This window comes from Rosa chinensis, chromosome 5, assembly GCF_002994745.2.
Source record: "Rosa chinensis cultivar Old Blush chromosome 5, RchiOBHm-V2, whole genome shotgun sequence".
NCBI classification, from domain to species: domain Eukaryota; kingdom Viridiplantae; phylum Streptophyta; class Magnoliopsida; order Rosales; family Rosaceae; genus Rosa; species Rosa chinensis.
Window position 1 is genome coordinate 36,926,639 of NC_037092.1, and position 17,487 is coordinate 36,944,125.

At 36.7% G+C, this 17,487-nt stretch overlaps 2 protein-coding genes across 9 annotated transcripts; both read right to left on the reverse strand.

The window, feature by feature from the left end:
* Positions 1 to 5,774, reverse strand: LOC112164741 (transcription initiation factor TFIID subunit 6b). 8 transcript variants are annotated; one of them, XR_005810663.1, is made up of 9 exons: positions 5,583 to 5,774; positions 5,311 to 5,472; positions 4,639 to 4,771; positions 4,316 to 4,442; positions 4,117 to 4,228; positions 3,245 to 3,318; positions 1,671 to 2,969; positions 996 to 1,593; positions 2 to 911 (listed from the first exon to the last, which is right to left on the reverse strand). XR_005810663.1 is itself a non-coding variant. In XM_040519452.1 (5 exons), the coding sequence occupies exons 2-5, from the start codon at positions 5,364 to 5,366 to the stop codon at positions 4,120 to 4,122; spliced, it is 378 nt and encodes a 125-aa protein (XP_040375386.1). In that variant the 5' UTR covers positions 5,367 to 5,472; positions 5,583 to 5,774; the 3' UTR covers positions 3,888 to 4,119. The 8 variants fall into 8 exon arrangements, 3 of the variants coding, with proteins under 3 accessions (XP_040375385.1, XP_040375386.1, XP_040375387.1); XR_002922482.2 differs by having other exon boundaries at positions 11 to 911; positions 996 to 1,787; positions 2,824 to 2,969; XR_005810664.1 differs by having other exon boundaries at positions 1 to 911; positions 996 to 2,969; positions 4,117 to 4,181.
* A 2,812-nt stretch (positions 5,775 to 8,586) lies between these two features.
* Positions 8,587 to 9,770, reverse strand: LOC112203748. Its single transcript, XM_024344670.2, has 5 exons — positions 9,618 to 9,770; positions 9,404 to 9,529; positions 9,191 to 9,306; positions 8,990 to 9,105; positions 8,587 to 8,824 (listed from the first exon to the last, which is right to left on the reverse strand). The coding sequence occupies exons 1-5, from the start codon at positions 9,765 to 9,767 to the stop codon at positions 8,616 to 8,618; spliced, it is 717 nt and encodes a 238-aa protein (XP_024200438.2). The 5' UTR covers positions 9,768 to 9,770; the 3' UTR covers positions 8,587 to 8,615.
* Between the last annotated feature and the right edge of the window lie 7,717 nt (positions 9,771 to 17,487).

The window sequence follows — 17,487 nt, forward strand, 5'->3', positions numbered from 1 at the left end:
GAAGAAAAGTATAGGTTGCAGACTATTCTTCAAAATTTTTCATTCGGCCAAGCACCAACCTGACGTGGCGAAGTGATTATGTCTAACCTTTTGTGGAACGATTATCCGACCGTCGTGACAACCCAACACAGCCAGCGAATCTCGATCCGATCTTTCTGGAGACTCACGGTATGCTTTTCATCTTTGTTTTTAGGGTTCGTGCGGGAAACTATCTAAATTGTTTTGAGGAGATTTTCTGGGGGATTTAGTTTTATGCCTATGTTTTTGAGAAATCTATATAACGGATAAAGTATTTGTTCCATTTTCATAAATATCAATAGGGTATTTGGTATTCATTCAACAAGTATCATTAGCACTACAACTTTGCATCCATCTCATTAGCACGACAACTTTGCATCCATCCTGCTAATCAGTTAAAAACTGTAAACTTAGGTAAAGCTGATATGGAGACAATCTAGACCTTTAGATCACTTCGAGCATCATGATTTTATGAATTTTAAATAACTTTACAACCCTACGATTTTAGAGGATTCGGATCCTTGAAGACTCGACACCTCCTCTAACGTCCTTCAAAAACTTGATCTTGATTTTCTTAAGCGTGGCGAGAGCCACTTGCATATTTACTCTCTCTTCTGGTGAGTCTGCTGAACAAGCAACAGCTAGTCTCATAACAGATGATAAACATTCCCTCTTGCTCACAAAATCATGATCCTCCTCTATTCCAAGTAAAGTAGCATCCACAACTTTAACTACCGCCCCTGCATCTAATGAATTTGCAACCCATAGCTTTAAACTCATTTCCCCAGCGAAGATCTCATCAATTGGCTTCCTTCTTGTGAATGTCTACATCACTACAATACCAAAACTATACACATCCCCTCTTCTGGTTACCATTCCTTCCATTCCATACTCTACACATAAGTGAAAACAAAATACATTAATTAGGGACGAAATATATATATTGAAAGATTAGCTAGTAAAATTACTGTAATTACCTGGAGCCATATAACCGATTGTGGCAAGGGTCATGGTTCGAGTCATAGAATCTCCTCCACCCAAGCGTTTTGCGATGCCAAAATCAGCAACATGTGCACCCATATCATCATCTAGTAATATATTGCTGGGCTTCAAATCACAATGGACAATAGGTGTTTCATAACCATGATGAAGGTACTCCAATGCCAACGCAACATCAATCAATATATTCAACCTCTGAAGGATGTTCAAGGAAAAGTTCTGAAAATACGACCATTTGTCAAGACTACCGTTAGGCATGTAGTTCAATACGAGAGCTTTGAAATCAATCTGGCTGCAACAGCTGATGACTTTGATAAGATTCCGGTGACGAATATTGCTTAGTATTTCACATTCAGTATCAAAACTTGCGAATGCCCCTTCTAACTGTAAATTGAAAACCTTTATGGCAACCTCCATACCGTCTGACATTTGTATACTGAGCCAAAACCCCGTCTCCAAGTAAGCTGTTTTCGGTGAATCCATTTGTCGCCCTTAGAAGGACTTGGTATAAACTCTTCTCCATAGAAGTTGAGGCAAGAAGGTAGTCTCTGTTGCAGCTTTCACCTTTTTCTTTCTCTATAAGATCAATATGGAGGTCACTAGAAGCAGTGATGACAAGATCCCCGGAATAACATACTTGAAGATAGATATACCAGTTTTCCTTCTACATGCTGAAACTTGAAATAGGGATGCACCACAAATGGTTAGAAAGAAATGATTCACCAGAGAAGTTTTTGAAAGGCCCGCCTGTTGGAATTTCTCCCTAGAGTCTGTTAAAAGAAAAATTTAGATATTGGAGAGATGAGAGTGCTTCAAGAGACTTTGGAATAACTCAAGACAATTGGTTTTCAGATATATCTATGGACTCCAGGCTTAGCGAGTTGCCAAGTGAACTTGGAATTGGGCGTTCAAGACTATTATTTGCCAAGTAGAAATTGATCAAACTCTTTAGCCCCCCAGTGCTGCTTGGAATACTACCAGATAAATGGTTGTTTGATATATATATATATATATATGTGGCAACTTTCATATTACCAATACCTTCTGAGAGTGGTCCAATTAGAGAATTGGATGACAAGTCTAATTGCATGATATCTGTCAATCTCCACAAGGTAGATGGTATTATAGAAGTTAACAAATTGGGGCCTAAATAGAGACTTCTTAGTGCTTGACCTAGATTACCCAAGCATGAAGGTATTGAACCAGAGAGTTGATTAAAACCCAAGATCAATGAAACCAGGTTTTTTAGCTGACAAAGTTCGTCTGGGATGTATCCTTGCAATTTGTTTTTATGTACATACAGACCTTGGAGATTATGTAATCTTCCTACTGAGGTTGGAATGGTTCCACTCAATAGATTGTAATTCAAAGCTATGAGTGTCGAGCTGCTCAAATTGCCAATATCATTTGCAATGTAACCTCTCAAGCTGCAATTGCTTAGCTTAATGGTCTCAAGTGATGTAGAGAGATTCCTAAAGGAAATGGGAAGTGGAGCCTTTAATGGATTGCTCGGGTAAGGCTAGTATCCTCAATTTTCTAAAATTAGCCAAACAAGAGAGAAAATTCTTTCTGGAGCCGAAGTATCAATAGCTAAATTATTGTGGCCTAAGTTAAGTCGCTCAAGGTTTGTTAAGGCACAAAGCGAGCTAGGAATAAAACCAGAAAATGAGTTGCTGACCAGGTCTAAGTTTGTGATTTTAGAAGCATTAGAGATGTATTCGGGGACTCTTCCAATGAGTTTATTTGCTCCTACGAGGAGCGCTTGTAGGTTTGGAAGATCAAGGCCTATATTTGCTGGGAAGTTACCTGAGAACTGGTTGCTGTCAAGTGATATTATTGATATTGCGGACATATGGAAGATTGAGGTTGGGATGAGGCCACTGAGATTATTACCACCCAGGACAAATTCCTCTAAACATGGAAGATGACCAATCTCATTCGGTATGGTGTACCTGCATGAACAAATAATTATATGATCAGCACCCAAGTTTAGTTTTTTCACTTTCTTGGCCCTTGGCATTCTTAAATTAATATTTTATGGATTAATATTGATATTTCAAATCACTTCTGCTATATGAATCGATGGAATCTAACCGCAGTATACTAGTTGATTGGTTTCTTCATACATATTACAATGTGTTTGTAACAAAAATTAACCGGTTTTAGAGTCGGTTCAAAAATTGATTACTACAGATAGAAAATTACTCTATGTACGCTGATTATATACCTGTCAAATAGTTGGAGCCAAGGTAAATCGTCTTTATCTGAGTTAAGTTCCAAATATCTTTGGGTGTGCTCCCGCTGAAATTGTTATACCCCATCGATAATACAAGAAGATGTTTGCACCGCGACCATTTGGATGGAAGTGTAGATGTTAATATATCAAGTTAAATGAGGTAACAATCTTGGCAACCTTCATAGCTAGATGCTAAGCAAGTAAAAGATAAACCTATGTATATATGTTACATCTCTAAGCTGATTGGTCTCATGAAGTATATCTAACGGAATATCAACACACACAGAATGAGAAGCTCTCAAGAACTTAATAAAAGTTACAGTACCATTTAACCTTTAACCTGTCCCTGAAACAACAAAGACTAATCTGAACATTGGTTCCAATTAACAGATCACTATAATTATTATTGATTTGAAGCTGCTGAAATCACACCTCATTTCTCGTCAATTTTACACACACACAAAACCTACATGCACATAACTACTGGTGACGAAGCATACACAAAACGCATCTACCATGCTTTTCTGCTCTTACTATATGATGGCCTCATCTTCTGGGTGGTTTACATACAGTGTACCATAGCACATACACACATTACCCCCCCCCCCCCCCCCCCCCCCCACCCTAAATCATCCTCCAAAGACACATTATTACAAGACAAAGATCCTTTATTGCCCCATTAGAAGTCAACCTTCAGGTTCTCTTAAATACATCCTCAAATAAGATCCTTATCATCCAAAGTGCATAGATATAACACTAAATAGTGGAGACATGTCAAAATCATAACACAAAGAGTGTTATATTGGATGAACTCATAAACAGGCACGTATCTTAGCAGTTAATCAAGTTAAAGGAAGGCATACTTGTCATTGTTGTTGCAATCCTTCCATTGCACTTCCAAACAGGATGAGCTGGAGGAGACAGCAAACTGTGGAACATTTTGAGCCGGTCATGCATGCATTGGCCAGCCGCACACTATACACAGTTTAGTTAATTCCGTGTTTGATTTGATAGAAAAACCAGTAACACAACAATAAAGTTCAGATTGAATTATGAACTAACCAGCAAAGGCCCCATAGACACGCCAAGCTTCATGCCTCTTTATCTCATTCTTTTGCTTCTCAAGTATCATTTCTGGCTCAAGAAGTTGCATATACGAATCGAGATTTGGTAGTATAAGTAAGCAAACCTGTTCAAAGTCAAAAAGTGTAGCAATTGCTTAAAACAACACAAAAAGGAAAAGGTGTTTCTGCTAGGAATAGCAGAAGCCCAATCAGACAATGCAAGCAGCTACAACTAAGACTACACAAGAATGTGCTAATACATCAATAGTACAGCCTTGGTAGAAAATTCATATAATGAAAAAGCATTTTAGGAGAGAATACCACATTGGGACCAAGAGCTGCTAGCCCTTGAATTGCGCCATAATGTTGGGGTAATGCTTTGGTTGGGTCCAAGAAAGCGTGAAGCAAAGTCCTTGTCAAACGTGGCTGAAGATTATGACAAAAATGTCTAAATCTGCAAAAATACATTGCTCATGGTTAGAAACTATTCAAACGAAAACAAATTTGAAATACTTAGAATTCCAAAGGCAGGTCTCTACAATCTCCAACAAGCCCCCTCCGATGGGGGCACGTCCAACCAACTTTTACATTGGAATTCATAGGGCCCAGCACACAAAATGGTTGGAGCTCCTATACCATGTTAGAGTTAGAGCATCCAAGCTCAAACCAATTGGGAATGGGTGGAGAGGCCTCAATCTGGGAATCTATACTCTCCAATAGTAATACATATATAGTCTACTTTTATTGAATCGTGTAACGATGCATTCCTCACAATTAATACTTAATCAACACTACCTTAATAGCATTTTAGGCACATAAGCGTTTGCACTGTTAAACATTTGGATATGTCTAATTCCTATATCCAAACCTAATGCTAAACTAAAGCTAGTTCTTTCCGGTTTTTGAGACAACAACAATGTTGAACCACAACACAACACTACACAAAATTAAGAAACAAAAACTTATCATATAACCACAACAACATGGGCATACCTGCATGATCTCGCGAATCCGGTACTCGATATCTGGGGTGAGAGCAAGTGCAACATCAGGAGACAAATTGGTAATGCCAATCCGGTACTCGACCTCAATTGCTTTTTTAGGCACGTTGCTCATCCTAGGTTTTGTGGGTAATCTTTCTTTCACTCAATTAATCTTCATAGCAAGAACCCACTTAGTTAGAAGCTGAGTATGTTATTTCTAGCAATATGAATGAAAGAAAATTCCAAGAACTCATCTGGGTCAGCTTCATATGATGATATTACCTAAAGTAAGTCCGAGTTATGGATTGAGTGGTAGTGATGGAGGACTGCCGGTGACGGAGTTGCAGGCCCAGAGAAGAGACATGGTTCGGAATTTTGGGCCTACGAGGAAGGAACGAATGAACTAAATTTCCCCGTGTTTCTTTCTATTTTTACATTTCAGGAGTTGTGGGGGATCAATCTCGTATTTTTACATTAAAACAAGAAAAATGCTAGAGATCCCAAAAATTTATACCAAAATAAGATCCCAAATGACATGGCACTTGCCATATCATCACCCTATAATTTCCACATGGTATATGTTTTTTTAAAATTATATTTTCTTAAGAGAAAAAAAAAGTGTTTAGTTATTAAACAGTAGTTGCAACCAAAACTTCCTCCATTGCATCCCATTTTTAGCTAGAGAGCGAAAACTTTAGGGTTATTTTCTCCAATTTGGACAAAACCTCTGCAATCAAACTAGTATTTTCAATCCACGTACGTCCTTCCTTGGTGTGTTAAGACCCTCAAGAACCTCAACCACACCAATTATGATCATATGGTTTTAACTCAGGTCCCATCTTCTTGAAACCCGAATAATTAGATTATCATTGGAATTATTTAAAAGAAATGGAATTATATTAATATCTATGTATAAGTTTGCTTTCAAAACTCTAACGACCACGAAGCTTCTTGCCAAATCCCCCAACGTGCTAGCAACCGACCAACTCCAATAACTGTTTCTTAAGATTATACAAACAGTGTTTTGATCAAGAATCTTCACTTGAAATGGAGCTGTCTCCTTTACAATTGTGCATGTTGCCATTCAAAATATTAAAAAGCGTAGATGATTCCTTGAATTAGATCAAGTGAAATTTTTGGTGCTATCACTTTCTATAAAATGGAATTATTTAAGTATGAGGAGCTGCATTAAAAAATTGATGACAATAACTAGTGATTTTAAGAATCTGTGTTATCAGTAGTGGGATTGTTGGAATTTGATTGTTTGTGTGTAGAGTCTATTTCCTCTTCTGTTTTGCTAATATTAGGATTTTAATTCAAAAAGTATATTAGTTCCTCAAATAAATTAATTTTTATTTACACATTGGAAGTTACTAAGTTAAAAGAAATTAGGTGGCAGCTGCCACGTCATTTGGGATTCATATTTGGTATAATTTTTTGGGGTCTCTAGCGCTACTCTTAAAAGAAGGGAAAAAAATACACTTTTAATCACTCAATTTTTGCTTGATCGATAATTTGGTCACTCACATTTATAAAATTTCACTTTAGTAACTTATTTTTAACTCCGACTATCACTTTAGTCCGCCGGTGTATTTTTCTAATAAAAAAAGTCACATGACACCACACATGCCATTTTTTTAGAATTATTCTTGTCCCTTCACTTTTTACTCCTCATTTTCATCTAACCCTTCACAATTCCCTAGAAAATCTATGGCTTCCCTCTAATTTTCATCCCTTCTCTTTTCCCTTCGACCTACCATGTTAATTAGTACATATAGTATATTCATTTATGTAAGTTATCTGATGATGAGATTAAACAAGACTCTTCACCTTAGCTAGAAACAACCAGTGAAACTAATTAGCATGCAACACCATAATCACACACCAACCAGTAAAGGCATGCAACCTTTATCTCAAAGACAACCCAGCTGAGTTAGTAGAATGAAATTGTACAGTATGCTGACAAACTCAAGTAAACAACAAAAAATTCAGAGGGAGAAATTAAAAAACTGATGTGTGAGTGTGATTTTGAAAGAGCACATACAATTGCTTTAACATCTTAAGAGCATAAAACCTCCCAGTCCCGCATGCGTGGTAATTCTCCACTAATTTAAATTCACTGGGAAGAAATGGATGAGCGTGCCACAGATCAAAGCGTTCCTACAACCAATAGATTAAGAATAAAACATATGAGGATAGGTAAAGGAATGAAAACTTTTCAAAGTTTACATGATTAATTTTATAACTAGAAACCTACCAACGTTTCATCCCATCCAGTGATGAGGCACTCAGTTTCGTCATCCAAACGAACTAATTTTCTGAACACATCAAATGAAACATTGAGAACAGAAAAGGGTTTCTCTTTGTCTAGTCTCTTCTTGACATGTGTTATACACACACAAAAACAATTATTATAATCTCTTTTCTTGCATGTTAAACTTAAAACGGTGGTAATATATAGGTGCTCTTACCTCTTCCTGTACATGTTTCTGCATTGCATTAAGCGCATCAACTACTCCTGCTTTTATCTAGACTTTGTTAGGAGTTATCTTGAACGACATCTTATCAGGAGTCTCATCATTTCCTGGTACATGAAACAAGCAGAATAATAAGTACAAACTCATGGAGAACTATATTTACGTGTAAGAAAAGAAAACATAAACAAAAAGAATTGGAGACTTTACCTATAAATTCAATACTTGTGGTCCTAGAATCCCAAGCAGCAGCAACACATTCCTCACAAAAAAGGGCCAAAGTAGTTGTTCCCATAGCCAGCTCCTTTATCTCTCGCTGTCGAGAATTCTATTCTCTGTTATCCAACTTCAGTGATAAACAAACAGATGCATCAGAAAACGAAGAAGCTATATATTCATGGTGATCGAGAAAATACGGATGCATGCAATCTTTCTCATTATTGTTGTTTTCAACATATGATTAAAATCAAAATCAATGTGTTTAAGGTCGCATATATGTTTCCAGGCTTTTGAGATTTCAACTAAGAAAAACTAAAGAAGTAAAAGATATATATGATGAAAGTTTTGAAACGGTTTGTGCAAAACTACCATAAAAAAGTACGGGTGTTAATCTCCTGTCTAGAATTTCAAATTTAGATGAGGAATTACCTATATATTTTGAGAATTCTAGAAAATAGTTTACAGTTATAGCAAAACAAAAGAACTGCAACCAAGCAAAAAAAATAAAAATAAAAATAAAAATAATTGTTGTTAGGGCTCGTGCTGATAACGTGTTTAAGAATAAAGGATTCGAGAGAGATTGATGAGAGAATTGTGTATATCATTATTGAGAATAGGAGCTCTATATATAGGGATTACAAAGTATATGTTCTAATAGTATAAGGAAAAGTATTCCGAATAGGACTAGGAATTCTAGAACATTCTCTCCGATTACAATCATGGAACTAATCTTAGTTTGATTAGGCACACATAAGTCGATTTCCTTCAACACTGTTAAAGCATCGATGGAGTTATATAAAGGTACGCATCCATCCTTTAGCACGCAACAAACTGCAAGACAACACAAAAAAACACTAGTGTAAATAAGACCTTTAAAAATATGGTATTTCCGACAAACATATCGTTTAAAAAAATTGATATTATAGTTACTGATTTATATTAGATAGTTATGTTGAGTGATTAATTAGAGAGAAAGAGAATAGAGAGATGTATTACCCTTTAGGGCTCCACCAGTACATGGTTCATAAAACCCAGCGTCAAGTAAACATCGTATAGCAACATCTTCAGCTTCTCCAACACACATGTTGAGTAGAATGAAATTGCAGCGTATGCTGACAATATCAAGTAGACAACAAAAAATTCAGAGGAAGAAATTGAAAAACTGATGTGTGAGTGTGATTTTGAAAAAGCACATACAATTGCTTTAATATCTTAAGAGCATAAAACCTCCCAGTCCCGCATGCTTGGTAATTCTCCACTGATTTCAATTCAGTGGGAGGAAATGGATGAGCGTGCCACATATCAAAGCGTTCCTATAGCCAATAGATTAAGAATAAAAGATATGAGGATAGGTAAAGGAATGAAAACTTTTCAAAGTTTACATGATTAATTTTATAACTAGAAACCTACCAATGTTTCAACCCATCCAGTGATGAGGCACTCAGTTTCGTCATCCAAACGAACTAATTTTCTGAACACAACAAATGAAACATTGAGAACAGAAAAGGGTTTCTCTTTGTCTAGTCTCTTCTTGACCTGTGTTATACACACACAAAAACAATTATTATAATCTATTTTTTTGCATGTTATACTTAAAACTGTGGTAATATATAGGTGCTCTTACCTTTTCCTGTACATGTTTCTGCATTGCATTAAGCGCATCAACTACTCCTGCTTTTATCCAGACTTTGTTAGGAGTTATCTTGAACATCTTATCAGGAGTCTCATCATTTCCTGGTACATGAAACAAGCAGAATAATAAGTACAAACTCATGGAGAACTATATTTACGTGTAAGAAAAAAAAACAGAAACAAAAAGTATTGGAGACTTTACCTATAAATTCAATACTTGTGGTCCTAGAATCTCAAGCAACAACAACACATTCCTCACAAAAAAGGGCCAAAGTAGTTGTTCCCATAGCCAACTCCTTTATCTCTCGCTGTCGAGAATTCTATTCTCTGTTATCCAACTTCAGTGATAAACAAACAGATGCATCAGAAAAACGAAGAAGCTATATATTCGTGGTGATCGAGAAAATACAGATGCATGCAATCTTTCTCATTATTGTTGTTTTCAACATATGATTAAAATCAAAATCAATGTGTTTAAGGTCGCTTATATGTTTCCAGGCTTTTGAGATTTCAACTAAGAAAAACTAAAGAAGTAAAAGATATAATTATTATTAAAGAACGTCTTATAAGGATATTGTTGTTTGTAATGGACCTCTTATAAGGATAATCTTGTCACGCCCCGAATTTTGAATAAATAAATTCAAATCCGAAACGCAAAAACTCAACAATCACAAGAAGACACTTAAAATTTTTTTCAATCAAATCAAGCAACTAAACAAACTGAGCTAACAATGTCAATACCGACTCGTTCTTTAGAGTCACATATTGCATTCCGAGAGTTTACAAATTAAACTGAATAACAATTCAATAAGTAAATGCACCCACCACACTCACTACACAGCGGAAGACTAAAACCAAAGCACCATACTACGTCCAAGCTACAGCAGCAACATCACCTTAGCTTCCACGACTGTTACGCCCACCTGCACAATAAACCCTACACCATGGAATAGTACACAGGGATTGTAAACAACAAACCCAATAAGCTTTTTAAGCCCGTATGAGTAAACTCAAATAAAGTGACTCACGTCACGCATGCTTATAATTTCTCAACTCGTGAGAAGAATTAAAGCAACAATATTTAATTCCACAAAATACATGCTTTCACTATCTTAGCCTAACAAAAACAATATGCAATTATCACAACAAAAACGTCAAGTTCAAATTAAATAATAACATGCTCAATAATTTCAACCCAACTAAAAACCCACATGCTCTGTCTCTCAATTCATTTTATCTTATTTCCCACAATCTCCAATTATACAAATAACTCCCAATATTTTAAACATTTTACGTACCCACAATCTACCAGATCACCATTCCTTTGCCTCAACGGCACAACCAGGAAATCATACTCATTTCCCTCAACATAACGCGGTTGCCAAAATTATGCCATCCCAACTTATTTTCCAATTACTACAGATCACAACCCACAACTGTACCCACAATAAGAATTAAGCAAAATCAGTAATCCCTGCATAGAAACTTAGTTTAGGAGATCACATGAAAACAAACAAAAGAATTCATAGTAATCCCTGCATATAACTTAGTTCAGGAGATCACATGAAAACAAACAAAAGAATTCATAGTAATCCCTGCATATAGTTTAGTTCAGGAGATTACTTAAAAATCAAACAATACAAAATGCAGTAATCCCTGCATAGAAATTTAGTTCAGGAGATTACTTAAAAATCAATCATAGAAGAGAAAAAGAAACCAAACAATAGAAATGAAAAAGGAAATTAATTAAAGAAATCAACAACTCATGCTAAAACCAAGACTTCACCCTTCAACTCCGAATACACCATCTCACAAAATAACTCGTTTCAAAACTCGACATCGTTACCTCAATCGTAGCCCGTCACCGCCTAGGGTTATGGCATCCGATACACTCACCTTAATCGTAGCCCGTCACCCTCCCAGGGTTATGGCATCTGATACACTCAACCAATCGTAGGCCGTCATCTGCCTAAGATTAGAGCATCCGATTCCCTCAACCAATCGATTAGAGCATCCGATTCCCTCAACCAATCGTAGCCCATCATCCACCTAAGGTTAGAGCATCTGATTCCCTCAACTAATCCTAACCCATCATCCGCCTAAGATTAGAGCATCTGATTCCCTCAACTAATTGTAGCCCATCATCCGCCTAAGATTAGAGCATCCGATTCCCTCAACCAATCGATTAGAGCATCCGATTCCCTCAACCAATCGTAGCCCATCATCCACCTAAGGTTAGAGCATCCGATTCCCTCAACTAATCATAACCCATCATCCGCCTAAGATTAGAGCATCTGATTCCCTCAACTAATTGTAGCCCATCATCCGCCTAAGATTAGAGCATCAAATTCCCTCATACCGGTCACTACATCGACCCTAAATCCAAAATTCGTAACATACAGGATAGCTTTCTCACCACATGTTCAACAATTCATTATTCAATAGCTTACATGCGGAAATAAAAGCTTGAATAATAATCAATCCATTCCAATCATCTCATCACTCGATAACACGCCAATCAATACATATATTCCACGTAAATATATATATATATATATACACGTAGTCATTCATGCAGGAATGACCATTAATACCAACTATAGTTTTATAAATTATACTTCTCGAAATCATTTTATATCAAAACATTGTTTTAACTTATCCATGAACCGTTGTCGATCAAGTTCATATATTTTAAAACAAATAATTTATTTTGATAAATATGATTTTGCATGCTAACAATTAAATCTACTAAATTAAACATAACTAATTTATCGACCGAAACACCGTGAGATTTACTAACCTCCAAATCCTGCTGCATCTTCACACAAACCAAGACAAGCACAAATCGTCCAAACTCCGCTCACACAATTTTGTCAATCACCTAATCATATCAAGGTCACACTCAGTACAACACAAATCACACAATTCACAAAACACAATTACACGACGATCCAACAGTCGGATCCTCATCCGAGACAATCCAACGTCTTCGGAACACTTCTAAGATCAATAAATCAAAACTACAAGTCGATCGGACGGCCAAATCCTCACGGATCGAACATCAATCGAACCGAAAACCCTAAACTTTGAAAATTCATAACTTGCTCATACGATTTCCAAAAATTACAAACTATATGTCAAAATGCTCGTATCGACGAGTAGATCAAAATCAGGAATAGAAACTGTCCCTAGGATGGCCGGAAGCAGCCGGAAAACACCACCACAGTGGCGGCCCTGCCGCCCACCCAAAGTCAAAATTTGACAAAACATCCAACACAAAAGATCTTCATCTCAACTCCAATTATAACTTTCATAACTAGCACAAGGTTTGAATAGAAGCCATATGGCCGGAATTTACCTCGCAATCTCTGAAACTCGATGAACCCTAGAATCACAATCTTCAAAATTTGACCTCCACACTTTGAATCGTTGCAAGCTGTCTTGGGTATAGAATCTACATCTTCTGGGCTAGAAAAGCCCTCAAGGATCAAGAGCTACGGTGGCCGGAGGAGGGAGAACCCATGGGGGCGATTTTAACGTCGGCAGCTCCACTTCTCGGCCTTGTACCGCCGTGTACGGTGCTTCCCACGACGAATCACCACTACAGACGTGTAGAGGGGATTGAGGCGAGCAGGATTCCTTTTGGAAACCTCTGATTGGTGGCCGGACGGTGAAGGAATCGACCGGCGAAGGGAGAGGGCGAAACTGGCTCGGGACCGAAGAGAGAGAAAAAGTTTCCCTTTTCGGAAACTTCTGATTTTTTTCCTATTTAACCAAAATGGAAACTTTTCCAAACGTCATAACTTCTTCATATGAACTCCGATTTTCGAGTTCCGCATATCCACGAACTCGTATCGACGCGCTCTACAACTTTAATGAAGGAAGTTCTCACAGAATCTAAATGTATAAAAAGTCAAACTTCGTAACCCCCTAAAACGGGCACTTCGAATAATTATTCGTCCGAAAATAATTCCACTCCACCCTCGAACCACAAAATCGTACAAACGAACACTTTATTAATCCCAGGAAACATTTAGGAATTAATAACAAATTTTCAAGGTCTTACATTCTACCCTCCTTAAAGAAATTTCGTCCCGAAATTTAAGCACACTACCCAACAATCAGGTAAGGCTAACTCGTTCTCAAATCTAGTCCACGCTCCCCTGCAAGTAATGCTCTCCCCATGAAGCCTCCATAAGATATTGAGCAAGTCGCTTTCCCTCCATCCAAGTTGCTTTGTAATCTCGCTGGAATACAATCCGATACCAACAATGGTCGCATCAACATCCCTTCTAACTGTACCACGATCAAACACACTGATACCAGTACAATACCGAGCATCACCACACTACGACACTTTACCACCCCACTTGATGGTAAATCAATCATTTCATGAATCAAAACTCTGCAATTGCAGCACATCACACAGACAAAACAACAGTCCAAAATCCTATCCTCACAACAGTATCTACATCACTTCGCCAATCAAACAACCCCAGCATTACAAGAATTGAAAACAACAACATCATTTCAAATCATTGAATTAACAGATATATTTATCACAGTGAAACAATTCCGAATCACAAGGAAGTTGTTTCACCAAATCACGACTACACCATGGTCTCAATCACCATCGATATAAGGCATGCACAATCACTCATCAATTCCTACCATCTCATAACCAAAATCACAGTAAGGTCTACCTCAGCTAACCTACACATAAGTCATCACAAGGAATTCCACACACATAATCAGCAATACCGAAATGTCTACCTCATCAAAAATCAGAGAAGCAGCATTCCACAATCATTCCCAATACCATACCAAGAATTCAAACCACACACAAGGTCAGCATAGATACCTCGGAGTCACCTTAAACACATAATAGTATGTTGAAAAAGCTCCATTAAGACAGCACGCAATTAAACAAGATAATTATCCCCTGATAAGCACCTTCCACCCAATACCTCTGCCAATCCAACTTAGGAAGGCACAACTACACTCGATCAATACTTGTACCGACTTTACATACAAGCATAGGTCAAACGCCATGACCCCAACAGCCAAACGACTACTCTGCACAAAAGGATACGATTTTCCATGAAAACCATCCTCGACCACTCCACCAGAGTTTAATCCAGAGGTTCCAATTCCTCAAAAGACTACAACTCAAAGAAGTTACACCAAGCTCCTACACTTCACTTATAGAGCTGACCTATGCTCTGACGAATTAACGCTCTAGACGACACCTAACACTCCACAAACCCAATGACTATGTCAATATCGAAGAGTATATGAGGGGGATCCGCTGCAGATGGGCCATCACTCGAGTAGTACTGACTGTCACCAAATATGTACCTTACGCTCTGATACCAAACTGTCACGCCCCGAATTTTGAATAAATAAATTCAAATCCGAAATTCGAAAACTCAACAATCTCAAGAAGACAGTTAGAACAGAATTATGGTACTTCATTCTCATTCTCGAAGTCTGCCTCTCCAAGGTCCCTATCCAACATAACCCTTCTGCAGAAGCATTTGTCACAAAAACAATATCAGGTTAAGTTCTAATCAATTCATCATTCATTCGATTCCAAAATATATAGGATAGGTCATTGGATATAAGTTGTATACCAACAAATGCAGCAAGTCCAACTCTAATAGCCAATCTAACGAATTATTTGAAAACCATGATTTCGCAAGAGAAACTCCCAAACAGATCTTGCTTTGACAAATTCATCCAAAGATAGAAATCACACCCCTTTTTATGCTTTAAATGCTTTAGCTGATGTTGAAAATTATAGTTTGTTGCTTTTGTTTAATAAAATCCAAATGAGAGATGTATGTTTGTGTAATGGAAGTGGATATTTTGTGGCTAATAAGAATGGTGTGGTTGCTTATATTACGGGCACAATGACCCTTAAGTTTGGCTTGTAATGGGCATGATGACCCAATTTCCCCAGGGAAGCCCATTGTGAGGGCAGTTTGTTAAGATTATGAGATGCAACTGAATGGCCAGGTATGCCAAAATCCTTTCCAGTAATGTTGATTTTCATGTGATGATTGATGCTTTGATCTGGAAAATTAAATAGTTGTTTCTAAATCAATGAATTTTAGTTCGATTCTCTGCTATATAACCAAAGAAATGTACTCTCCTTCTTTCTGATGTTTCAGCTATATGATGGATTATTTGTGGTTTGAGAACTTGTTGAGCTTTTCTTTGAGTTCAGACTAAATTTCTATCCTGAACTTCTTTCAAAGTTGTTTCAAGAATAGCACATACAGATTTTTGATATAACTACAGTTATACATTTTAAACTTTACAAGAAAAATCTACTGGGCATTTATGCTCACATTTTTTCCTCTAACTTTTCAGGTGGTGGTCAGTAGATAAGTGGAGCTTTGGATGATGTAACATCTCTAGATTTTTAGCAGCTTATCTCTTGGTTGAGTTAAGCTATTAGTTTGGGCTAGTTCAGTTAAGGGACTAGATTGTGGTAAATTGTAGATTTTGTTGATAGTTTGGTATGTGTACAAAAGGGAAACTTTAAGATGTATTTACCTAGGTATGAACAACCATGTATTTCCCCTTTTCGTTTGTGTTGTAATGTATGTTATGTTGTTGTGGAGCAAGTCTAATGATCGTTTCAGCTTGTTTGCTTGTGTAATGAATTTAACTTTCTTATGAGTCTGTTACTAGATTCTTGGTTTCTTCTTGATTGAGTTATTCGTATCATTGTCTATCATCTGACCAAGAAGTAAAAAAGTGTTGCAAAGAGACGCCATATTGGCTTTTCAAATATATAGTTATATTTCTGCATAAATTTTGATTATTATTTCGAATCATCTTTCAATTTTGATTTCAACTGAGCTAGCTTTGTTTTCTTTAAAAATTTGACATTCCAAGACTTGCTCCAAACAAGTTTCATCCAAAACAAAACAAGTTTGAACCCTTAGCTCATTCCTAAAGAAAAGTTAATTAGCTAGAATTTTGTAGACACTGCCCTACAGCATAGCCCTTTTTGGTTTTTTTTTTCCCAACTTATTGGCCTCTAAATGATCTGAAATTTTGATATGTTTCTTTTCTGTTAGTTAAAAAAAGGATATGGAAAGTTTCATCTTATTCTGAAGCAAAGTGAATCTTTGGTGATTTTTCCAATTTTGGTCTGCATTTGGAAAAGTTCCAGCATTTTGAATGTATCCTCTGAATTTCTGTTAAGATTTGAACTCCCATTTGAATTATTTAACCTCTAAATTTTGTGTATATTGAACTAGACATTCAATGCTTGTTTCAAAACTGAATTCTTGTCAATTGGACTCAAAATGGATTTTTGGTGAATTTTCAAAGTTGACAATGCTGTTGGGATTGTTTTATAAAACCTGACAGTACAGCACGTTTGTGCTTATCTTTTTCCTTGCTTCCCGAACCATGAACTGCAAAAAAATTTAGTATGTTCTACCTTAAAATTTCTACTCTGACTCTACAAAATTTCAAGTTCATATCTATACAAATGGATTTTTAAAAAATTTCCAAAGCCAAGCTGTTCCTGCATTAATATTCCTGTTTAATTTGTATCTCTCTTTCATCATAATTCTGTTGAATAAATTTTCAGTTCTTTCACCTACAGTTTTCAAGTTCAGATAATATCTTTTGTTGCTTGATTAACATATAGTATTCATTTGGTTTAATGTTACTTACGTTTCTTTCTTTAAATCAAAGTCCATCCTGAACTACTTCATACTTTTAGGCTAAGATTTTATCTATATTGGTCTTATTAACATTTTAAGAAAGTGTCCATTTACCCAAATTTGAGCTACACTGACCCCACTTATCCAAACTTTTTATAAGATTTCCTAAAAAAT

Coding starts and splice junctions, on each gene's coding strand:
- LOC112164741 (XM_040519451.1), bottom strand. CDS start 1,500: ATGGATTCACCGAAAACAGCTTACTTGGAGACGGGGTTTTGGCTCAGT. Junction 912..995: donor AATCGGTTATATGGCTCCAG/GTAATTACAGTA, acceptor ACTTATGTGTAG/AGTATGGAATGGAAGGAATG.
- LOC112203748 (XM_024344670.2), bottom strand. CDS start 9,767: ATGAGTTTGTACTTATTATTCTGCTTGTTTCATGTACCAGGAAATGAT. Junction 9,307..9,403: donor CTGGATGGGTTGAAACATTG/GTAGGTTTCTAG, acceptor TATTGGCTATAG/GAACGCTTTGATATGTGGCA. Junction 8,825..8,989: donor TACTGGTGGAGCCCTAAAGG/GTAATACATCTC, acceptor GTTGTCTTGCAG/TTTGTTGCGTGCTAAAGGAT.